This window comes from Dasypus novemcinctus, chromosome 12, assembly GCF_030445035.2.
Source record: "Dasypus novemcinctus isolate mDasNov1 chromosome 12, mDasNov1.1.hap2, whole genome shotgun sequence".
In the NCBI taxonomy this organism is placed as follows: Eukaryota; Metazoa; Chordata; class Mammalia; order Cingulata; family Dasypodidae; genus Dasypus; species Dasypus novemcinctus.
In genome coordinates this window covers 52,306,731-52,333,244 of record NC_080684.1, presented here as the reverse complement: position 1 = coordinate 52,333,244, position 26,514 = coordinate 52,306,731, and the positions used below count along the sequence as shown (strand labels likewise).

The window sequence follows — 26,514 nt, the reverse complement described above, 5'->3', positions numbered from 1 at the left end:
GTCTGTAAATTCCTCATGGAGAAGGTCCATACCATATTCATCTTTGCACCCTCCACTCTTAGCTCAGGACACAATAGGCACTCAATAAATGTTTAGTTGAGCTGAATTAAATGATGTTTTTCTTGAAAAATTGAATTTAGTGCTTTCAAACATATTCTTATCTAAATATAGTTTACCTTTTAGCTATTTAAAAGAAAAATAATCATCTCTCCATTGTGCCCCCAATTCTGAATTAATGTACAAATGGTAAATAGTTACAAATGCCTCCATTTTTTTTTGCACAAGTCTAAGCGTGGTTAGAAAAAGAAACAAAATAAGCTTGAAATTATATAAAATAAAGTCAAAGGTAATTAAGAATTATCAGTAAGAACTGTTAAAGCAAATTCTGCACTGAAATGATGCATCTTTAATATTAATTTCTACTGATGAAAGGCAGCATGTCAGTGCTATGAGTAGGGTTAAACTGTTTGATGATAAGAAGATTTTTTGTTTTTTGCTTAGATCTGTAAAACTAACCATGGCCAGTCAATATTTTCATAAAATATAGAGGTGTTGAAACAACACTCCGGAGAAGAAGAAGAACGCTACCGGAAACTTTTGTGTAATAACATGTTAGAATTGATGGTAAAAGTTCCCTCGAACATTTGAATAAATGCTCAGAGATGAACATTTTATAATAAATATAACTTATTAATAGTAGAAATAAGAGGGTTTTAGAGAACCTAGTGTTAGTTCATATAACACTAAAAATTTATAAGCAAAGTAATCTTTAAAACAATTAAAATGCAAAAAAACTATAGAAAGGCAAAAATTTAAATATACATTCAACAAACAGTACCAGAAGAATGAGGTAAATATCAGAAAGCCCAAGAAATATTATATATTTAGGGAACTATAAAGGAGATGAGAATTTTGGTAATGCTTCACAAAGAATAACTTTTTAAAAACTAGACAAGCAGTAAAATTATAGAAGAAATGATCATAAACCTAAATAAATGTAAGAATTGGGACTTATGGGATGAAAAATAAACAGGAAATGTACTAATTTTAATTTAAGTTTTACAAGTATTAGATAGAAAAAAATGAATTAAGTGCACATGAAGATACCAACTAAATTAAGGTCCCTTTACCCCATAGGTCCCACTAAAAAAAATGTTAGTCATAAACTTAAAGGCTATTTTTTTTCAAGAAAGCCTTATGTTGTTAACCTAACTCTCATATAAATTATCCCAACAACTTAAAAATCCTAACAAAATGGATAAATGGTCTTCATGTTATTATGTGCACAGTATACACAATGGACAGTGCAAAAGGGAGGGGAAAAGCCCAACTGCTCATCTTCTTGTTTTAAATCCACAGACATGATACTATTTTCAAATACTGTAGGCACAGTCATTAAAAGAAAATAACTTTGTAAGTTTTCAAAACACGAAACTAAATCTCAGTTGAGTACTTAATCAGAGCATAAATGAAGGATGGTATATTAGTTGTAATATATCTTCAGTCCTATTCATAAGCCTGGAACTCTATTACGAAGGTAAACAACCTCACTTAATAGAGGAAGAATCTGTCAACAAAAACATGCCTGGTGACAACCTAAAAACAATCCTTTTCTAACAAACAGTAAAAAAGCTTTAGTTTACTTTCTAAAACGAAACTTATTTTCAAAAGAACCTATCTTTAGTTTGGGGAGAGTAAAGTAGTGATGTGTACCAGAAAGAGGTCGGTCATAGATACATGATGAAACACACCTATTAGACATAAGCCAAGACTGAAGAACAGAGTGGTGGACAATGAAAAGCAAATCTAAGGATACCCCGAAAAACAATAATACGTAGTATCAATAAACATCTTACCTGTTCACAGTAAAAGGCTGTCGAGAAGGCTGCTGCTTTGGCATACATATTATGCTTGGCGAGCTTCTGTTGGGGCTACCTAACCCTGAACTGCTCATGCTATTTGTCCTGCTAGGAATTCCAATGCCCTGACCAACCTGGGAGTGGTTCATCATATTCCTAGGATTCATAGGCAAAATACCCCTGAAAAAGAAGTCCATTACACTAAATAAACTCTCTACAATCACCATTAAAATTCTGTAAAAAATCAATCTGTCCAACCCTAGAATCGCAAATATACTTTCAAATTGCATTGCTAAGTTTTAAAATTTTTGTCTGCTCATTCTAGCTCTTTAGAAAGAAAAAGCAAGGTAATCAAACCAACAAAAAGAGAAAATAATATAAGGTACGAAATCTAAGCTGAGAGAACTATTGGTGTGACTATGACAAAATATAAATTTATTTCAAACATATATTTCGAATAATTTCATTCCAACTGTGTGTCATTCTATCTTTTTCATACTATTATGCATAATTTATGGCATGTTTTATTTTAGTCTCACTAGAAAAATGGATGTGTGGTGAAGGAACAATAATCTGAATTGTCTGGGGAGCAATTTTAAATTTTACAATCCTCCTTTGAGGAAGAGAGATGTCTTCTGAAAAAGATCCCCAAGTGGTGATTAACCCTTGATACCCACCCAGTTGACAACCACTGTATTAACGATAGGACAAAATCAACTTGCTTCATATTTATCAGTTTGCAATGAAATAAAATGAGCATAGGGCATTAACTTACTTTTCTTCAGTGAAAGGCACTGAGCAAGAAAATAAAATTACCTGCTTAGAAGACTAAAACCTTGCTCACCCTACAAAGATACATTTTGAGAAACATTCTGGCCCATCAATAAATACCTGCTTGGAGATGGAGGCGTGTGAAGTGACATTGTTGGTACCCCTGTTGTTGGCGTGACGTGGCTCGTTAACTGAGTGCCTTGTGATAAGCTGCGATTTAACTGAGGGGTATTGTTGCTCATCCCCCTCATTGGAAGGCCTAGTGCACCTAATAAAAAAAATTCAGAAGAAGGAAATTCATTGCCATTAGGAATGAAATTCTTATCCATCTTCTGGGGTTGGCAATTTAAAACATTTTTAAATGACCTAACAGGTAATATGCAAATCTTAAATGGATATATTCAATTCACTCCAAATGGTCTCTGTTTCGTAACAAAAGTATGTTCTAGTCTGAAATTTAATATTATGAATGAATATAGCTTTCATATAGCTATTTTTTCAGTTCTATTTTACAATAAATTATGCCTGTCAATGACTGTAACGAATTTAGATGATGTTTTCATAAAAAACATTATGTACAAATATGCGTTTAAGAAATTTTGCATTCTTGTATGGTTTTATGTTTTAATTCACAACTGATGAATTTACTATTTACACATCTCAACATAACAATTTTTACAAATCCAACAAAAAGTGCCAGCAATTAAAAACTCAACCTAATATATAGCTATAAGATAAAAATTTAAAACACTAAAAGTATTTCAAAGTATAATGGTCTTCTATTTATCTAGTTTTCCTGTGGGATGGACATATTCCAGTAGGTGTATTACTGAGGTTTACCATTTAGATACAAAACAAAAAATTAACCAATTTGGATAAACTGATTTAAAAAATGTATTACAAGCTCCTGCTTTTTCATTCAGACACTATGAAACATAAATTATTTTCTTAATGATCCAGAATAATTATTATGGGTTAATAATATTCTATGTATTTTTTCCCCATTTTTCCCTCAAAGTAAAGATGTTCAGCTCTAACTTCTGTCACCACATCTGCCTATGAATGTATGAATGTCTCCTTGCCTTTCTTCCGTCTTTCTGACACACACCTTTTCGTGCTACTGTGTTGTTTCTAATCTCCTGTGGAATGGCAAATCAATCAACCAAACTTATTGTGAACTGGATGTTAAGTAAAAGGGATAAGATAACATGACAGTTCATGAGAATTTAAGTGACTTTTTTTTTTTTTGGCCTAATTTTGGGTCTAAGAATTTCAAAGCCCTTAAAAAGTTTTGAAACTGTGACTTCCAAATTAATGGGGTACTACATACATGGCATGAATGTTTTCCTTCAAATATCTCATGCAAAGTTTATCATTTGGTAGAACAATGTACCACCACCTTCTAACCCAGGGACACCAGAGGGTCATGAAGATTTCACTGATAGGATTCTGGAACATGGCCGCCCTAGAGCTCAACTCTGCTTTTCAAGTGAGTGAAGCCAGCAAATCCAATTCAATATAGCTATTATGTTCTGTGTACTCTCTTCATTCATGTACCATGAAGATCCGATCTTGGTTCTGCATTTCTTTAATTACTTGAAGGGAACTGGCCGAAATCACAAACTGGCTTATTAATGTAAGTTTGTGACCATGAGACTGCCCCTGGTTATAGCCCCTTTCTCTGAACTTGGGATAAAATTAAGGACAAAAGAGAGAATGAAAACCAGCCTATATAATAAGATTTCTTCAGAAGAAACTAGTGTTTTCCCTCCCTCAAGCATACCAGTTTTTTATCTAGGCCCTAAAGATGCTTCCATAATGACTACCAAAATATTTTCCATTTAACTCATTCAACATTTATTGAATGTCTAACTATGTGACAAGCAATATTCTAGCTGCTAGGTATACAACAGTAAACAGGACAGAAAATGCTCCAATCCTCATGGAGCTTAAAACCTACTCCCCAAACAGGCTATCATAAATTCACCTACAGGTGCAAATTTCCCACTGAAATGTGTTTCTCATAGTCATTGACCACTCAGAAAAATTATACAAATTTAGACCTGAGTAATCTGAGCCTCAGATAAGTTAACTGACTTCTCCAATGTGACATAAAGAACCAGGACTAGAATTCAGATCTCTTAACTACTAGTATTCTTAAAGGAAGTACTATGGGAGCCTAATACAATTCTAGATTAAGACGGTTCTAAGTGTCTACTAAATTAGAATACTTCTTATCTATTTTTTCCGGCTTTCTTTTTCTCTTTGCATACTTCTCTATCTCTTCAAACCTCCTTTCTAAATCTCCATTTCTCTCTCTCCTCTCCCTTCATTTTCTTTCTCTTCTCTATACCTATCCATGTTCTTTCCTCTAGTTTTACTTTTCCTTTCTTCTTCACCTACTTACACCTTCATCACTATGAACGTACACCCTCAAAAAAAACAAAACAAAACTCATACCCATTGGTCCTTTTGTAATAATAATCGACAATCCCTAAAAATGACTCACTGTCTTTTAACTTCTTCAACCCTCCATGTATATATTATTCTATACTATATCATGAAAATTTACAGCCCCCAAAATATCTCAGAAACTAGTAAAACAAAACAAAAAAACTGTTGGAGAAGGAAGAATGGGTGAACCTATTCATTAATTAGGTATTGGCATACTTGAGTTAATGCATAGGGCTAAGAGTGGATGAAGACAATACAGAATAAAGACAATCAAAGATTACAGTTTATTTTAACCATCAAATTCACGCCCTTGATTTCATAAAAAGAGCAATCCAAATGTCTGAGTTTCACTTGGTTAACTAGCTGTGAGAAGATCAAAAGGGAAGAGAAAAGTACATCATTTCATACTGGATTATCACCCTTGACTATGTACTAATTCATCTATTTTAAATTTAATTTTAAAAAAATGAACTTCCTTAAAGCATAAAAAAATAGCTCTAAAGAAGAGCACACAAAGATTTATTTTGGGGAACCAAAATAATAAATTTGAGTTGAGTGAAATTATTAAAATTGGGTGGGGTCAAGAGAGAACATTTAACCTTTATTATTAAAATTGGAAACAATCACAAAATCACTTCCAAAATATTGTACCAAGAATAGAACATGCAAGCAAACAAGATAAAACAAAACAAAGAAGAAGAAAGCTCAAAGATTTCTGGCAAAAAAGAATTAAAACAAGTAAAAATGTAAATAGGTATGAGATGAGCTTGTGAATGGGTAGGTGACGGGGATGTGGGTAGAATTAAAATGTACTAAGCACCTAATGGTGATATATTAAGCACTATGGTACTCATATCACTTTCTCCTACAAAAATACTTTAGGGAAGGTAATTATCCCTGTTTTATAGACAAAGAATAAAGAACAGAATGAACAATAACAAAAACAGTTAAGAGGGTTATAATTCTGAATCACAATTTTCCTTCAATTTGACAAACTGATAAAAATAATGTAATTTTAGGAGAAATATCTGAACATCTTCTAAATGTTCCTTATCGATCATCTTTCTAAAAACCCAAAAGAATATGAGTCTAAGAAATGAGTCCATAAATTATTCCCACAGAACAAACAGATTAAGACCACATTCCTTAAGTACTTAAGGCAAGGTATAAAATGTTTTATTCCATATTTTGCTAGAGATAAACAATAATAAAAATAATACAAATTATAAAAATTGAATCACAGCAACCAAATTTCTCAATACTCATAATTAAATTAAGTCCCTTAGAATTTTTTTTAAGGAGAGGGAGGAAAAATCCCTTAATTGATGCAAGGGGGCTACAAGTGTCCCTTTCTCCACTCCCAAAGCTACTAGCTTGTTTCCTCTAGAAATACAATGTTCACACTAATACAAGACAACAGTCCTAAATAGTGCTTTATCTTACCTCCATATTTTTCTGCACTTAGCTGATATTTCCTAAAAAAATTATAGCAATTTCTTTCATTAAAATCAAAGGATTTTAGAAACAGAGATGACTCCAGATCACCCCAACTACATTGCAGATGAAGAACTAAAGCCAGATATTAAGTGATGTACCTATTACAGAAGTAATGAAGAGTAAAAATAATGATCCAATTTCTTTTTTTTTTTTTAAAGCAATCACTATTTATTTATTTATGTATTTATGAGCCAGGGACTGAAACAAGGACCTCATACACGGGAAGCAGGCACTCAACCACTGAGCTATGCATGCTCCCCATGGTCCAATTTCTTGACTCCTACTTCAATGCCTTCTTTCAACCAATTACTTTCCATTTCTTAATAGCAATTTTTAACTTTTGCTTCACTGAGGGGACTTTAAAAGAAATACTGATATCTGGGTCCTATCTCCAGAAATTCTGATTTAGTCTGGGTCAGAGCATTTGGAGGACATTGGATTTTAAAAACTCTCCAGGAGAAACTACCCAGGGTTGAGAATGACTATTCTACACTATTAAATCTCAATCACAGTTTAGTCTTTCAAATTTTCTTTTTAGACCCAAAAGAATTTTCTAACCCTAATTAACATTTTACCTAACCCAGCACAATCCGTCACATACTACATATTTGACTTAAAAATAATTACGTGTTATAATTGAGGCTTTTACGTGCATTATATATAGTATTCCTTAGGTGCACAGAGGAGGGACCACTAACTCAGACTTGGGAATAGAGTGGGTCAGATCAGAAAAGGCTTTTTTGGAGGAGAAAGAATATGAATTAAATAATGAAAGATTTAGCCAGGTATTTGGTCAGTCGTGTGGTGGGGAATCAGGGGAGTATAGATGTTAGAATAATTCAGTCTGAGAGAATAACAAGATGTACAAAAATGAGAACAAGTGATATACACCTGGAGGAGTGGGCTTACGTTCTGGGTGCTAAAGCACATGGAGCTAAATGGCTTCAAATCCCCAACTATGAGTAGTTCCTGCTATATCAGAACCAGCTAAGAGCCCCAAGCAACATATGAGACCTTACAAAAGCAGGCCCTCTATTGAACAGCTGTGTCAATCTCCTAAATATACTTTGCACTACTCCTCAAATCCAAGTTTCCAATATAGATGAAAGTAGTGCAGGTCCCAGACTGTAAAAATCATTCTTGGTCCCTGTCTCCCTTTCATCAAGTCATAGTAGCTCTGTCTCCAAAATACCCCAATCTGACTTCTCAACACCTTCACCACTAGCCCAGCAACAAGCCTGGACTACCACAGTAGTAGCCTTGTCTCTCCTTTCCTATCATCCTTTCCCCACCTAGTCTGTTCTCCACCTAGCAAAGTGAACTTTTAAAATGAAAGCAGATCTTAAAATCTTTCTCATTAAATTGAGAATAAAATCCAAATTTCCTACCGAATCTTTATAAGATTCTACATGATCTCCATTAAGCCACTGCATTCTCTTCTTTGTTCATTATACTGTCCTTTCTCACTTTTCCTTGAGCAGGGTACTAAGGACACAAAGATAATGAAGATGTGCAATAAATAAATGTACAGCTCAAGCAAAAGTATCTACATTATATAGAAATGGCAAAAAAGAGAATGATCTCTTCTACCACACACCTGCAGTATCTAGCATGGCAATATATATAGCAGGCACTCAAAAAGTTCTGTTAACTTCACTTGCTACCTCCTTTTTGAAGTTTTCCTATTATTATTGCCATCTACTGTACTTATCTCCCCAAACACTGAAAGTGTATCTACTTAACATATGGCATACCTTTTAACCTATGCATTAGCACCGTGTATAAATATGCCTTGTCCTTCCCACTATACCATATGCTTTCTGAGAGTAAGAACCCCCAGAGCATTTAGTATTAGCTAATTCAAGTACTTGTTAAATTGTCCCACAATTTTCTGAAGCAACCAAAATATGTCATTTGCCTATCTACAATGTTAATAGCACCAATTTGAACCACCTCACCTGTGCTCTGGATCACCACTAAGCAAGTGGCCTTCATGTAGGCGTTCCTAAAGTAGAAAGCCAAAGTGATGTCTACTGGAAGCATGATACTATCAAGTCAGAAACATGGATCCCAGCAACAGGTTTATTTCCTCTCCAAGGCAGAGGTCTGGGGCTTCTGAAGATTCAGGTACAAAGTAGCTGACACTAACTATGTGCCTATAGGGTAATATGTACATAGGAAGCACTCAATAAATAAATGGTAGTTTCCTTTTTCTTCTATCCTCCAGTACCCTAATTCTGTTGATAAGTAAGAAAACCTTGTTCCAAGTATACCCCCATGCAATTTCAATGCATTGAATATCCAACAGACATTAAATCCTGGCTTCCCATTCATTCTAATTTAGCATACAGTTTCAGGGAGCCCAGGTATCTTTAATTTATAAGGTGTAACTACATCTTGCACAGAGAAAGAACACAAGTAGAGAACATCATGCAACTTGAATACAAGGTCACATTCATTGGCTTCTACAGTTATTACTGATGAACAGTATTCACATGAACTACTAGATGAGAAATTACTAACATTTGGATACAGTCATACAACACTAGAATATGAGATCATATAAGTCCTTAGTACAGGATTTTGGGGTGCTACCTACTGTACAATCACTTCCACTCAGATCTGGAAAAATGCAGGCTTAAGCAGTTGTGTATCCATACAGCGAACACTCTACCCTGTTTAATCAAGCTCAGTTTTGGAGATGGCTCCTTTCTTCTCTACCTTTAATAACCCTTCCAACCATAGAGAACACACAATAGCAGACCTCACATTTTAATGACACAAATCCTACTGAACTTTGCCAATCTGAATACAGAGTTAATGGTGGTACTCAATGACCTTGAGAGGAAAAAAAAACTTTACATTTTATCAATCCCAATGCCCAAAAACAATACTGTGATAAAAGCAATCTGTCATAAGAATAACATCTCTAATCTACTTTCACATACCTATTCCCTCTATCTCCCCATCCTTCAGTAAAGTTAGTATGTAAGTTTTATCATTTTGACTTCCATATACTATTAAAACCCTGACCCTTAAAAGTCTGAATTATAGCTTGATTCCTCCTTCCTAACCAGGTGTTTGTTCAGACTTATCTCCAGGTCACATTACCTCTTTAATTTGGCCCTTTGGGGTCTGTCATAACAAACAGACTAGCAACATAGGCTCTGTTTTTCACTAGTTGTAGCTTCTAGAGCTGTACCCTGGAAATAAATCACTGTAACCTGACGAGATATTTCAGTTCCAGTTAGTCTAGGTTTAAATTTTCTAAAGGCTAATACCTCCAATGTCACTTAAAAAGACTGAGTCATATATTCAAAATGTTGTTTAATTGATGCAATAGTTATATAGCCATTTTATATACTAATTTCAACAGGAAACATTTTTGTCATATATAACTTTTTAAAAAAACTACAAGTCCCTTAAAAATACCTTCTCTAATGAAAACAGCTTTGCTCATTTATTCATCTTTTTATATCTTTAATGAAAAGCATAATGACTTAAACAAATTAAGAAGCAAAGAAATGTTTATCATACAAATGACCTAACTATTTAAAACTTAATCCATTCTGTATCTTAAACCAATTATATTTTCACACTTGCAGGTCAAAAATATTAAATATTAGATGAGAATTTTAAAAATTTTACATCGCTGACTATATTGTGAAATCATTGTTATTCTCCTTTATAAAATATCAACTTCCCAAATATAATTCTTTACTCCATATCTAATTTCTACTATGACAAACTATGTGCTTTGGAAAGATAACTTAAAAAAAAAAAAGTACTTTGCATTTTTTTCCAAAGAAGTTAAACTATAACTTTAAAATAATCATACTTCCTACATTTTAAGGTCACCTGAAGAATGAAAGTCATATTAGAACACAGGCTAAATGGGACAAATTACTTGCTAATAACTCATCACTTTAACTAGAATATTTGAGAATGAGCAACTTTTAAAATGTGATAAAAAGCTTTTAAAATATTTCTACCTAAAGAAAAATTCTAGTATCTATAAGGAAATTAGTAATCTTATTTACTATTTCTACATTAACAAAATTGCATTTCATAGCACAAGAGGAAAGCCACAAAAGAGAGAAAGAAATAAGATGGAAAGTATGTTTGTCTATAAAAAAGGTTTCTTCCCCTAATAAACTTCAAAATAAATAAAGGATAAAGTGGTATGACAAACTATTCAAAAAAGCTTTGCTTTTCATTATACTAAGAAAGAGCTCCAAATCAAATAACTGATATATACTTAAAGTCAGTGAAGATGGTCATCAAACTGTCTCTTCCAGTTACCTGATTATTCTATAATCTTTGAAGGAGTCCTCTAACACTTTTATCACACCCCCCCATACAAATGATGTTGAGATGATAAAACTTTATTAACATGTACCAATTTAGAAAATTAATTTGAAAAAAAAAAAAGAAGATATTTTCTAATTTAGTGTTTTATGAAAATTTTATGTGATGATGATAGCTAACATTTATTGAGCGCTTACTATGCGCCAGGCACTGTGCTAAGCGCTTGAAAAGTATTATAACATTTAAAAGAAAGAGAATCTTGTGTTACAGAAAAAGCACTGAACTGTGAGTTAAAAAAAATCTAGATTCTATATCCAGACTAAGCTAAAGCAAAAGAACACTTGCTAAACAAAAAGAGCATTTCACGTACTGTTGTTAAGTAATACAGATACATTATTAGAGTGGCCAAAAGAAAACCATCACAAACAAAAACACCTAACCAGTCATCAAACAAAAATCTTTAACTTCTTCCAAGTGAAAATAAAAAGTATGTCAAGTCTTAATTTGCTTAGCAAATTCTTTTTCAAAAATACTGCAAAAGAACATAGAAATATAAAAGATGTAGAACTAATTTCAATCTATCCTATATCCAAATAAAAACAAAATTTTAATTAGTAATATCTGAAATGATGAGGTTCTGCTATTTAAGTGAAATAAGGAAAATTCTGAAAATTAAGTATCGTTCCTTTTAAACTTTAGAATAAACCCATAAGGGCAGGACTGGTTGTTTATTTGATAATTATTTACTTCTCTCTTTAAATAAAGCACCCCAGAATAAATGCAAAATTCTTACTTTGTTGCCCGTATAAACTTGCCCCAAACTGAGACAGCTGACCTGATGTAGATGGTGAAGCCAGCATCTGGAAACAAATTAATTATATTAGAGCTCAAAGAAATCACATAGCACATTATATTTATACTTTACAAATCTATACATTATAATATGTGAGATTCAAACACACACACCTTATTCAGAAAACAAACATTACATTAAAAAAGTTCATGTTTTTAAAGAGAATATCACAATGGGATGAAATAAAACTGAGCAAATGCAATTCTTAATTACTCTAAAGGATGTTAAATTTTACTAAATGAAAACTATAGTGGCACCATTACTTCACTTAAAAACAAACACTAAGCTAACAAAACCACAAAAGCTGTATCTTGAAAAGTCAATTCCTATAAATTTAAGTGAAATTGCTTGATTCTTAAATAATATATAAAGCTAAATTCTAAATTCAGTTTATTAAAGTTATAAAGAAAATTACCTAAGAAGAAAGGTTTTGTACTTCGAGTATTTCCTGATTTTGTGTGTGTATATATATATATATAAAACCCATCAAATATACACACGACTGTATAATAAATGGAAAGATGAAACAATAACAAAAGACAAGTCAAAATTAGGAAATAAGAAAAGTACTATACAACGCGTACTATTTGTTAACGAATGATGTGAATTTCACAGTGCTTTTGCATAATGCCTTTGAATTTTTTGCATCGATGTCTTTTTTATCATAATACAGTATAATTTACTTGAAAGCCTGTTATAGTCACAAAACACGTTATACTCATATTTCCTCACAGAGTCTACCACTGTGGTAATGCTATATACCAAGTACATATTTAACCTATGTAAATGAAAGTATGTATTTCCTGTTCTATATCAGACAACATTAATTTAATAAGACATGAGCAAGATCATAAAAGGGCTCAGAATCAAGAAGGAAAAGAGAATTATATATAAATATATAACTAATTATATATAATTAACTATAACTTAAGGCACAGTGTGAGAGATGCTATAAAGTATCACTGGAGGAAGATAATACTGAACAAGGGTGAGGTATCAGGAACACTTCACTGAGCAGCGGCATGTGGTATAGGTACAAAAGAAGGATATTCCAGGCTGAGAATATGCAGTAAGTTTAAGAAAAGTTTAATAATAATAAAGGTTAATGGCATGATTATAAATCAAACAAAAGAAGAAACAATGGGGCCAGCATAATAGGGTAAAGTGGAGGAAAAGGATATGGCTTATTTCTATGCATGTTAGAGCATACATGAATGGGGAATAAAATAATATGTTGGGGTCAAACTGTAAAGGATCTTCTTGAATGTCATACAAAAATGGTATTGAATCATGTCCCCTACAAAAGGCATGTTCCGGTCCTGTGGGTATGAACCTATGTGCAAACAGGACCTTTGAAAATGGATGAAGCTTAATCCAATATGGCTGAAGTCCTTAAATACAAGGAAACCGGACAGAGAAAGAAAGATGCATTGGGAAGAAGCTAAAAGTGAATGGAACCCAGAAGACAAAGGAGAGAAGACACTGCCATTTGCATTGCCATGTGACAGAAAAATCAAGAAACCCCAAACATACCAACCCCAGGAAGAAGCAAGCATTCTGGCCTGTGTGAGTCAATAAATTCTTGTTACTCGTTGTATATATAGTATTTGTTCAGCAGCTAGAAAACTAAAATAGATGGATACCAACTATTGCAATGAAGAAAAGAAATAATACTAAGCAAGGAAGTGACATAAGCTGTGCTTTGGGAAGGTATTTCCAGTAGCAAAATTGATGGAAATGGAAATCAGTGATACACTAAACTAGAAAAGGAGTAGGACTAGACAGGAGAGACATTCTGGAACACTAGTTGAACTGGTTGAGTTATAGGGAAAAGAGGATGGAGAATGACTAGTCAGGGAACGATTAGAGGCCACTCTATGGTTTCCAGTGACTGGAAATCATGCTCACACTGACAACTTTAAGAAAAAAAAGAGGAAAAAGTTTAAACAATGGAGGTTTACAATACACATTTCATGCTATTTCCATGTCAAAATTCTAAGCTGTTTTAGTTATTCTGGTTTACGAAACATTTTTAAAAAATGGTAGTTTTTACTAATGATGCACAGACTCTTTTGAGATAATACTGAGTTATACACCATGCTAAAAACAGGTTATTTACATATTCCATTTCAAATCATGAAGAATATAATCCAGACAAACTAATATTGACGCTATATATTATATACCAAGTATAACCCAAAAAATGGAAAGAGGAGGATATCTGATCAAGTTCATTTGCTAGGTACTAGTCTTCACTCCTACCACAAAACTGTAAACATTCCAAAACATATTGAAAGTTCATTTCCAAATTGTGAGAAAAAGATCAGTGAAGGTATATAATATATAATGAAGCTTTAGTTGGCAACAAATGGTAACAGGTTTACATAAATATTTAGGAATCATAATTTTCTATCATCATAAGCTAGAAATGAAAGTACAAGAATATAATTGTCTCTAAAGACTTCAAATGTCACCCTGCATGAATGCTTGACTTTGAATAATACATAAAGTGAACATTTTAGAATCAGCCACTTAAGAATTTTCTCTTCTCAAAAATTTATTTAGTTATTCAATACTTAACTCTTAAGAACAGATGTTTTAATTAACTTCCCCAGAAAGGGCATAGTTCCCTAAGCTAATTACTTGGAATAAAGAGACACAGAGTGATCTGTTTACCAGTGCTGTGCAATTATGTCATTTCTGAATATGGTGTTACATGAAAAAGCTCAGTAAAAATTGCTGTACAGGAATATGAAAGGAGTTTAATGTTAATTTAAGAGTTTATAACTTTCAAGACATCCATGTGAAATAAGCGTTGATAACCAGCAATATAGATGGATATTAAGCAACAGGCTCAAGATGTCAAAAAGTGCAAATATATAAATTTTTAATAAAATCTAATGATACATATAAACTTTGAAAACATGCTTCATGACATAAATTAATGCTAAAAATGGACTTAATACACAATGAAGGGATGTGACAGGGACAGAAATGCTATTTATGAGGGTAAAAAAAATGCACAAGAAATGCACCTTGGCAGAGCAATGCCTACACTTAACAAACAAGAGAAAATTTATATTTTTAAATGCTGAGTTAATAATACAAAGTACATTTCCTAGAAAACAGGTATATTTGATCCAGTAGGGAATGCAGCAAAAATAGAAAAAGGCCAGTTTGGGAGGCAGGAAAAATCTGGGTTTGAAACCTGGTTCTACCAATTATCAGTAGGAGTGCCTAGCCTCAGTACCCTTTCTGTAAGATAGAAATAACACTAACTACACCGCATAGAGTTAAAGTAAAGATTAAATGAGATAACATATGGTATATAGAAGATGCTCAATAAATGGTAGCAGCAGGTGCTAATAATCTAATCTTCCTCTCAATGCAGGACTCTCATTAACAGCAGTCAGTCAGAAGAGGGAATTTATTAAATACCCTAAAGTTATATATCTTCTTATTCAAGGAGCTAGAGAAAGACGTTTATCTTCATAAATTCCAGGTAAAATAAGGGGTACAACTTGTGTTCTTAGTGGAAGATATGGTAGAAGATTACATATTATATAATGAGTAGAATTTTTAGACTAATAACTAGATTACAGGGTTCCCAGTCTAAAACCATCATTAACAATTTTATCTTTTCCTCATCATTCAAGAAGTCTGTAATACACATTGTAGTAAAATAGATAAATAAACAAATAACAGGAAATAACTGGGTGAATTAGTAATGATTCTAGTTATTTACCTGACCCACCAAAAAGCTCTTTATCCCGTCTTTAAGACAGATTGTCAAGAAAACCAACAAGTTAGAAATAAATGTATTTAAATTCCTTTTCATAGCTACTAGATACAACTCAAAACCACAACCAAAAAGTCTAAAGACTTTTGCTGCAAAACATGAATATTTGAAAATTTAATAAGCAAATGTGGTTCCTATCAGCTCTCCTTAACAGCAAAGAAATATTAAGGTTTCTCTCTCTCTCATGCTTCCTAATAGTGACCACTTCTCATAATTACTTCCTCTAATGAATATACCATCAATCACAAAGCATTATAATCAATTTGGTCTAGAAATCACTTTCCGAGTAAGAATAAATGGCTTTGAAACACAACAAAATTTTGTCAAATAAACCTACCTGACCAGAAAAGTTATTAAAAAATGAAATAAATGATTAAATTTTACAATGTTCTTTAGAAATTCATTGTATAATATACTTAAAGGTAATAACATAACTCAGCATTATATTAATTAAAAGACAAAACCAACAAGTGAAATATGACTTTCTACTACATTATAGATTCAAAAGAAAGAGCAACAAAGGAAAAGGGAGAGAGCACACACATGCAAATACACACAATTTTAGATCTAGACAGAACTTTACAAAGATTTCAACATTCAAAGCAGAATGATTTTAAAAAGTTAAAACCAGCGAAATCAGAGTGAAATCTAAAAATAGTCACAAAAAGAAAGACTATGAGAAAATAATAAATATATTTAAAATACCGAAAGAGGTCCCCTTCCGGGACCTGGTAGCTTATGCATCAGATAATTAACAAAGAGTTTACTAGGTATTTCAAGTAATTCTGATTAAAATATTCTTTATTTGTCAAAAAGAACATTTTAAAAAAGTGTACTATATGCTGAAATGTTCAATGTAATTATTTCTTTGGTAATGAATCCTTAAGATGCTTTCAAATTTTTTTACTGAAAATGGCAATGAACATCTTTCTACTGTTTGAATTTTAGATGTGATCAAAGTACCAATTTGTAAGAAGGCATATGATTGATTCAAGGAATATTCACAATATAAAGAATTTCAATATGCCCTGATAAACTGTTTTCTATAAACTCTGTATTAATTACATTTTTACAGCACTCACTCAATGTCTCTCATAGACTATTGTCTGGCTATTGTCTTTCACTAAAAAGAGCCTTGCTAATTTGACAGGCATAAATCGTCTTTTCTGTTTGGATTATTACTATTATTATTATTTAATTTATTTATTTATTTTTGAGGTACCAGAGCTGGGGATTGTACCTGGGACCTTGTATGTAGGAAGCCAGCACTTAACCACTGAGCCACATCAACCCCTGGATTACTATAATTTCTTCAGGGTATAGTCTGATTTACTGACATTTAACTCAGGTTATTACTGTCACTTAAAAACTGATATTTAATACATTCATATTTTCTATTATAAGTTTTGAAGATGATTTTTGAGTTTGAGGTACTCATATCACCTGCAAATAATAATTTTGCTATTTTTTTTTAACATTTATTTTTAATTTATTTCTCTCCCCTTCCCACCCACCCCTAGTTATCTGCTCTCTGTGTCCATTCACTGTGTGTTCTTCTGTGACCGCTTCTATCCTTATTAGCGGCACCGGGAATCTGTATTTCTTTTTGTTGCGTCATCTTGCTGTGTCAGCTCTCCGTGTGTGCGGAGCCATTCTTGGGCAGGCTGCACTTTCTTTCACACTGGGTGGCTCTTCTTACGGGGCGCACTCCTTGTGCATGGGGCTCCCCTATGCAGGGGACACCCCTGCATGGCAGGGCACTCCTTGCGTGCATCAGCACTGTGCATGGGCCAGCTCCACACGGGTGAAGGAGGCCCGGGGTTTGAACTGCGGACCTCCCATGTGGTAGATGGACACCCTGCCCTATCCAATGGGCCATGTCTGCTTCCCTTTGCTATTTTTCATTATCAATTTCATTCTTTCCTTTCCTTTAACAAATATTCACTAGGACATCTAATACCTCCTAAGTCTTATGTTCTAAGACTATAGCAGTAAACTAAATAGGCAAAGATACTCCCCTTCAGCTTAAATTCTAGTGCAGTACACAGGACAATAAACAAATAACTTAATAAACATGTACTTTCAGGAGAGATAGATGTTATGATTTTTTAAAAGCAAAGAAATAATTTAGAGGATAAAGAGGACAGTGCTATGCAGAAAAAGAGTGGCGAAGAAGGAAGGCTTCTCTGGTAACATATTTTAGCAGAGACCTGAATACAGTGAGGGAGAGAAACATGTGAAGATCTTAAATGCCATGGTCCTGAAACAAAAATGAATTTGCAAATTTGGAGAATCAGCATGCAAGACTTTAGTATATAGTTTAATACTGAAAATGGTGGTAATAGAAGGTATTCTGATTTTTACCTTTAACTTCATTATTATCAGCCTGAGGGGAATCCTTGTTGCCATAACTGCTGTGATCTAAAATAATTAATAATGGGAGCCAGATACCAATTCAAAATGTTTGCTGTTTATTAGAATAAGGAAGACGCCTAATCTTACCAGTTTAAAAGTTTAAAAAAAATAAGGAATAGGTGTCGCAGCTTTTCCTGTATCTTTCTGGCATATAATAAGAGATTCCCAGAAAATGTTTGTGCTTCTCAAGTGATTATGATTAAGAATCATCAAACGTGTACATATTCAAAGAATTGCAAGACTAGAAAATGTTATTAATTAAAAGACAAATATCTCAAATGATATCTAAAAGTTGCTTAGATTAGGTTACTTCCAAGGAGTTGCCTATGTTTTATATATAAATGCTCCTCATTTTCTGGATGTTTTCACTTATGAACACTGGATTAAGGCTTCCAAAACGGAAGTAATTATAATAAAAAGAAATTAAAATAAAATGACCCACATCTACGATTTATTTGACCTTTGAAAATATTTAAGTAACATATCTGTGATACGTAGAAAACTACTTTTATATACTCCATAAGAGCAAATACGGCTTTCTATGGTGGTACACATAAATGTACATGTACATCTTCCAAAAAAAAAAAGGCCTTTTATTTTTGAAAATAAGGATAACTTTAAAGAACTTCTACGTAGCAATTTAACTAGCACAAAACCTTATAAAGTACAGTTTCTCAGTTTTTTTCTACAGTCATGCATATGATAGAGAAAACAGCTACATTTTTGTTATATTATAAATTTGAGTAAATCAGGATATTGGTTTTAAAGAAACTAGTTTAATCTCTTCTCTAGACATCATCAAAAATATTAAATGAATTCTCCTGAAAGGGATATTAATTCAAAAGCTTACCACTTTCACTCAAAAAAAAAAAATTAACACACAACATCTATTACTAAGACCCCATTGATATTTGGCTTCAAGCTTCACACAACCACAGGCCAGCTATCCTTTATCACAAATTACAACTTAAAATTATTTTGTCACTATTCTCAGAGGGGAAAAGTTACAAAATTATGCGGGCAATTTATTTTATATAATGTTTAAAAATTTCCCCTTTTAAAACTTTTAAGAAGGACATATATAGTCATTATTTGCAGATGACACATTTAACTACCTAAAAAACCCAAGAAAACCAAATACAATGTTATTTTTCATATTAATAGCTTACATTTATTGAAAATTCATGTTTTTCTAAAAGCTCGATCCTCACAATGACCTATGTACTATTATCCTTATTTTGCAAATGAGGAAAACTGAGAGGGACTAAATAACTTCACTAAGGACACACAGATAGTAAATCACATTGCTGGGATATGAACTCAAATATTAGGATTTCCCAGAGTATTCCCCAATACGAAGAAGAACTAATAAAAGGGTTATGCGAAATATACACAAAATAAATGGACACACATACAAACTACTAAAAACCAATCACAAAAGGAAAAAAGCCCAATGACGACTAACCAATCATACAAATCAACAGAAATGGCAACTATAAAACTCTACATATTAAAAGGAATAAAGAACAATGGGATTAAAAGGCATCCTTTCAAACGGAAGCCAATATTGATATACATGTTCAATAGTCAGATGTAAGTGATATGCGAAGAAGAAAACATAAAAGTATTAGAACAAAATAGAGGTAAGTAGTTAAATAATCCATACTTAAGAAAGATCTTTCTAAGTAAGATCTCAAAAACAGAAACCATAAAGAAACACTGATGGACCCCATTCAATACTAATTATAAATATATGAATAATGAAAATATCTGAAGGTGAAAACCTGGGAAAATATTTGTAACAAATGACAACCTTAATATATGGAGAACACCAACAAACAAGACTTATCCTCTCAGTAAAGAAACAGGAAATAGCACAAAAATGGGTAATCCATAAAGAAAGAAATACAAATGACTAAGAAATACATGGAAAAGACAAATCACTGTGTGTGTGTGGGCATGTGTATAAAATTAGCAATGTTTATAGAACAATAAATTTATTTTGTCTACTGGCAAAGACTTAAAGGTCAGTGTTCTCAATGGTATGGAGAATGCTGATGAGAGTAAATGTGATAATGGTACAAACTTTCAGAAAGAATATATGTCAACAAAGACCAGAAGATTTAATTACTAATTTTTCTCCTCCCCAATATATATTTTCTAAAGCCTGTATAATCCCTTTGTGTTATTTTATAAGAAAAAAGTTATTATCAATAGTAGCAATTTATAAGGTAGCCACTATACTATTATCCCCAATTTAGATGAGGCTATTAAGGCTTTGTGAAGTTCATACTAATAAGTAAAAGCCAGGAGTCAAACACATATCCGGATTTCTGTAGACTCCAAATTCTTAATCCCTATAACAAATGATCTTCTTAGTTTATTTTAAAGGGGTGGACGTTGTGGAGAAAAATCATTCTGTCTTATTTCTGTGACAAACAACTAGATTAGAATACTAATAAACATATATAAGTATATATGTGACAGTTTGAATCTGAGAATCCTAGAAAAGATGTTTTTGAACTAATCCATTCCTGAATCTAATGTAATCCTGTGAGACCCTTTGATTGCATTAGATTCAGTTAAGGAACCTTAATTAGATCGCTTTTGATTGGACTACGTTAGTGACATAGGTTGGGTCTTCGCTCTTTTGCTAGGTTTTATATAAACTGAGAACACACTGAGAGACACAGAAAAAGAAGCTGCCATTTTGTAACCCTGCCATATGAGAGAGGACTTGATCATTAGCAGCAGACTGAAGCACAAAGCCTCCAAGAGCTTGAGCCAATGGAGCAGGTCAAGGCTGTAAAGACAAGCCATATGTGTGATGGCCCAAAGCTATGGTTGGGGAGAAAGTGGAGGTGCTGAAGCCCAGAACAAGACAAGAGATGCCTCATCACCCACAGCTGAGCTCCAGGAAATGGTGAGTCTTGAGCAGAAGGCAGAGTCCTCAGCAGAGATTGGGTGCCATCCTGCCTTGCCATGTGGCAGGAGGCCAGGATCACCAGTAGCCGACTTTGGTTGAGAAAGCACCTCTGCTATGCCTTGATGTGCATATTTCACAGCCTCAAACTATAAGCTTTTACCCCAAATAAATCCCCTTTATAAAAGCCAACCCATTTCTGGTATTTTTGCATTGGCAGCCTTTGGCAAACTAAAACAATATATAGTTCTGATTTGGGAAAAAAGTAAACAAAAACTCAGACATAAAACTTCTATGCTTTTTAGAAGATGGGCTACAATTCTTTGCCATTTATTCTCTGCCTACACTTTATTCCAGATTTCAGTTTGAAAGTTTCTTATGTGCCTAATTAGAACAAATACTTTCCATCAATCAATAACAGCCACTACCATTTTTCCATTAAAGTTAATTTTCACTATACATAATTTTATAGCTTCTGCAGTGATGCTATCAGAAAAAAAATCCCAAATTTGTTACCTACAAGGCCAACACTTAAAAAGAGATCTATATAAAAATAACTCAACTATAAATTTTGAGAGAGCCCTAATAATGGAATTGATAATTTTGTTTCCAAAATGAGAAAATTTTCAAATATAAATAAGGGAAGGGAGGAAGATGTATCACAACAAAAAATGGAAGCTAACTTAAACCTGGGTTAAGATAATTTGTGAAATTCTAAGACACAGAAATTGATTTACTAATAATGAATTTTTTTTAAAAAATGAGGGAATTTGTTACATCTCAGAACTTTTTATGTGCTTTAAACAACAGTAAGAATCTCATTATGCTAACAGCTAGAATATATTGTAGCACAGATAGAAGAATTAGGAATAGCAAGCTTATAAAGACAGGGGAAAAAGTTGGGCAGGTACAAAGCACAAGAATGCAGCTGGTTTGACTTTGGTATACAGGGTACAATTTAAAGTAGCTTACCAGAGTTTGAAAGAATAATAACAACTGAATTTATTTAAAATTACTTTATCAATTTATAACTTATGACTTAGCTGTGTCCTAAATACTTTTATTCCAAATCGGATTTTTGAGCTACCAGCCTTCTAAAGCACTTAATCTATACCTTGATATCATTTACCATGTTTTGAAGACAGTTCTTAAAAATTTCTCTATTGCAGGATCCCAAACAGATGGAAAAAAAGGAGATCTTATACCTGGGTCTAAGATTACAGCTAAAAAAATCACACAGTAAAGTTCTGTTGAAATGTTCAGTATCTCTTTAAATTTCTGCGGAAGTGCTTTCTATTCTTTACCTGTTTGCTTTAATATAAAAATACTAAGTTACTTCCCAAATAAAAAAAGAATGATTCAGAGTTGGACCATATTTAACTTCATGTCTTTGAATGCTTGCTACCAGAGTATTATCATATCCTTATCTGAAAATCACAGGTACATTTATGGCTCTTCCCTTAGAATACAAGCTCCTCATCTTTGTATTCCCAGGGCATACCTCTGTGTTTAAAACACCTGCTAAACCAAAGATAGTCCCCTGCAGTTCAAATGTTGTTTTTCAGAAATCCAAAACTGACATACACTGACAAGTAAACACAACAGGATTGACTTACATCTTTTTCTGACCGATGTGGAAACATAGAAGACTGGCTGTAGTACATGTTTTCGTCATGGTAGTCACTGTCGACCCCCTCTACAAACTTCTTTCTTGAAGCACCAAACATGCTGTTTGTCACCTAAACAAAAATATTATTTTTATCAAGAGTAATAGTTTGCAAAATGTCCAGTTTTATTGTAGTTCTGTGGGAAACAGATTATTAAGGGAGCATTGCTAAGATATAGAATAGATCAACTAAGGGCTAAGGGACACAAGATAAAGTCACAAATCTGACTATAACAATATAGCACTGGATGTGTATTTCCAGCGCCTAAAAGTAAGAAGAGAATCTTAAAACTTGTCTTACGCAACCTTTCCATTTACTTTAAAGAACAAAATATTTTGAAATAATGGCAATCGCAATTTTCTATTACAAAAGTTTTTAAAAACTTAAATTTGGGGCTAATTATCACATGCGTCTTCAATATTTGTGTCTCTGTCATCAGCAGATGTACATTTTAAATGATCGGTTTTCCAGAGCCTATCTATCATCTTCACTTTACAATCTAAGTTTACTGAGATACAGCACTTTTAAAATCAGTGTATATTGGCATAGTGGAAACTTTATCTCAAGCCACAAAGTACCCACACATTTAACAGGGGAACGATTGTCCCATTCATCATACATATGTAAATTTAGCAATTTTGAGGCCACATCAAAATAATTAATTAAGAGACCTGTGTTCATTATTCTTTTGTTTTTCCTTTTTATCCTTTTTTTAAAAAGGTGACTTTAATGAAGTTTTAAAAACTAGCAATTGACTGAACTTATTTTAGTCAATGTGTCCTCTGCCTAACAGCACTTTATTATTAAAGTTAACTGAAATACTCATGATATGACAGGTTTGTAAAGGATATGCTTACAAAGTGGCTACCTCCCTTGGCAGAGTAGTCTTTTACTGAGAGCAAACATATAGGTTGACTTCAAGAATCTATCTCTAGTCTTAATTTTTTACTGTAGGTTCTAATGTAAGTGTGTGTGTGTGTATACAATTTTTCAAGGGTGCATTAATGAGGGATGCAGCTTTATTTACTTAAAATTTTTTAAGGAGGTATTGTGGATTGAACATGGGACCTTGTACATGGGAAGCAGGTGACCAACCACTGAGCTAGCTATACTTGCATCCCACTAGCAGTATATTTTGTTACTAGACTTTCCTACCTGGGAAGTATAATTTAACAAAGTCAGTAACATTTAAAACTGATTTTCTAAGTTACTTTCTCCCTTGTTCTGCACACCCATCAAATCCCAAAGGAACAATTCTAGGGGAAAAACACACTTCACATTTGACATGTCTTGTACATTCATTATGAATAAAGGTATTTTCTTCCACTGTAAATAAATAGTGAAGAATTTCCTTTACATTTCATTTCAAAATGAAACACTGTAATCACTACTGTTTAGCAGAGCCACAGTGAGCTGATATGTCAGAGATTTTAAAGGCCAAATTTTAGATTGTTTGCTGAAAGTACCATGATACTTAATAATTGCTTTATATCTTAAATTTCCTGTTAAATGTGTAGGAAACTCAAATATTTAACTATCACTCCTATGCAGGTGTGAGAAAAAAAATCTACTCAGTGGAACATGAACAATAGTCTGAGAAGAGCTCAACCAGTGCTTTGTTGATTAATCTCTCTAGGTGTGAAATAAAGAAAATACTTTTATAGAGACTATTTAATTGACTGAAACATAGGACTGTAATCATCTTTGGGTAGTGGAGTCCCTGGTAAATCTCCTGAAAGTTATTCTATAATGGTGAATACAATTTTAGCAAACTGGATCCTACGTGCCTATGTGCCAACTCCCTAGTCCCTATGAGAGAAACAGTGATTTAATTGAGTTAAATTTCAAAAAAGAAACAGTGGAAAAACGAAAAACAAACAAAAACAAAAACAAAAACCCAAAGCACTTTTTATTTTACAAATTGATTCATTACGAGATTTTAAAAGTTTATTTTGTAAAAGCTAACGATACACTTACATTTCTCTTAATAGCCTTTTTCTACTGAGCTTTAGATCTAACAAAAAATAAACATGGAAAAAGTGGCATGAAACTTACTGAGTGGATACTAAATAAATACTTTTTCATAATGTTTGTATCATGTATCATCAAAATCCATTATAGATTCCTAGAATTTTAAAATTGAAAGTAACTGCGTAGAATAAAAAAAAGCTTCATATATAATACCATGCAGAGGTTTCACTGTTTAACCATAGTAAATGCTTGAAACAAAGAAATCAAACTACTCCTTTTCCATCATTACCAGATTTTCCTAACGTTCACTCTGTGTGTGTATGTGCCTGTATTTGTATGAGTGTGAGAGAAGAGAGAAAAAGTAGAAAACTTCAGTTTTATTTTGTGTGCTTCAGCAAAGAAATTAATTTACACATCAGTAAGAATACTAAATGATTAAAGCAGAGAGGGAGGAACATAATATTCTGCTTCCCAAATTCAAGTCCTAAGGGTGCTGGGGGGACAAAAATAATTCTTTGGTCCATGGCAAAAAAAAACAACAACCAAAAAACAGATGATGCAGTAAGCTTTTCATAAGCTAGATTTTAAAATTTTTAATTTAAAAGGTTGTACTTTATACAGAATGATGGAATGGGGTAGGAGGATATTTTAGAATAGCCAAGGAGTGTGAAACTGGGAAGATAACAATCTAGCAGGAAGTAAGGGAATCAACGACACAAACACTTGGAGAAAGAGAATTCAGTACACTGGGAACAGAAAACCCTCAGTGGTGTGGCTCAAGCAGCAAAAGCTAAGAATGGTAGAAACTGAAGTCAGAGACACTGGTGGGGTCAAATCATAATATCTTGCAGGTCTGAGAAAGGACATTGTATTTTTTACTGACAAAGTCAATAAAACAAGGTTTGAGTCAGTCTAAGAGTGGACTTAAAGAAATAGATTTTTAAAATATGATTCTAACTACTCTGAAGAAGAGACTATAGAGAGGACAAGAGTGGTAGCAGGGAAACAGGTTAGGAGGCTGATATAGTACCTTATGGGAGAGATGACGGTGGTTTGGACTATGATGGTTGTGGTAGAGGTGGTGAGAAGTTGTTGGATAAAGGATATACTTCGTGGGAGAGCTGAGAGAACTCGAATGAATGAATGTGGGGTACAAAATGGTAAGGTATTCACATTTTCTTCTTGGAAGAGAGTAAATGTAAAGTAACTAAAATTCAATTTCAATCAATTCCAAAGAAGATATATCAATACTATATTGGAATACTACATTGAAATTACTGGTTAAGCCATGTATATTAAAGTTAATTTGGTAGTTGGAAATAGTTAAAAATAAAAGCCATACTTTATTTTACAATACATATAAAATTTAAGTTTTAAATCTTTGATAGTATAATAAGCCAGCTTCTCTCAAGTAAACAAATCAAGGGCTTACATCTACTTTGTTAAATGACCACCTTTTCTCTCAATCTCATATCAGATATTATAATAAAGGACAAGAAGAGTTAGAAATCAAAATCTACCAAGAAAGAAAATGATGTATTATGCATCTACCAACAGCAAACTTCTTTTGAAACAGATGTAAAACATTTTATCAGGACATTTTATCTGTCCTTTGATCCCCCAAGGATTAAGCAGCATATTTAAAAAAAATTTATAGACAAGTGAATTTACACTAATGGTTTTTATTAGCTCCCTCTCCCTACATCAGAAAAGAAGTGGCCTCTGAATGTAATAGTAGACAGAATTATGCTGGAAGGCAGAATGGAAGCACCAAGTGGCTATGTTTTCCCAGTATAGTTCTCTTTGATTATTTAGTTTGGACTAACTATGGATTCCTAAGATATGGCAGTTTCAATATTTAAATACAATATTTCAAAGCCAAATGCAGGAAACCAAAATAATCATGGATAAAGAATATGTAAAATGCCAAATTTGAGATAATCTAACCAACAATTTCAGGGGGGAATTCCTAATCTGGGTGGGATGAATGGTAATTA

At 33.0% G+C, this 26,514-nt stretch overlaps 1 protein-coding gene across 11 annotated transcripts in view; it reads right to left on the bottom strand.

Annotated features, from left to right (window-relative positions):
* The window catches only part of CNOT2 (CCR4-NOT transcription complex subunit 2), a 118,470-nt gene that overhangs the window by 22,257 nt on the left and 69,699 nt on the right, over nt 1-26,514 (bottom strand). For all 11 annotated transcript variants that reach the window (XM_071218943.1, XM_071218945.1, XM_023588462.3 and 8 more), the window contains 4 exons: nt 22,496-22,618; nt 11,683-11,749; nt 2,751-2,898; nt 1,857-2,039 (listed from right to left, as the gene is read on the bottom strand). In XM_071218943.1, the coding sequence (XP_071075044.1) occupies nt 1,857-2,039; nt 2,751-2,898; nt 11,683-11,749; nt 22,496-22,618 (521 nt within the window). The remainder of the gene's footprint in view (nt 1-1,856; nt 2,040-2,750; nt 2,899-11,682; nt 11,750-22,495; nt 22,619-26,514) is intronic.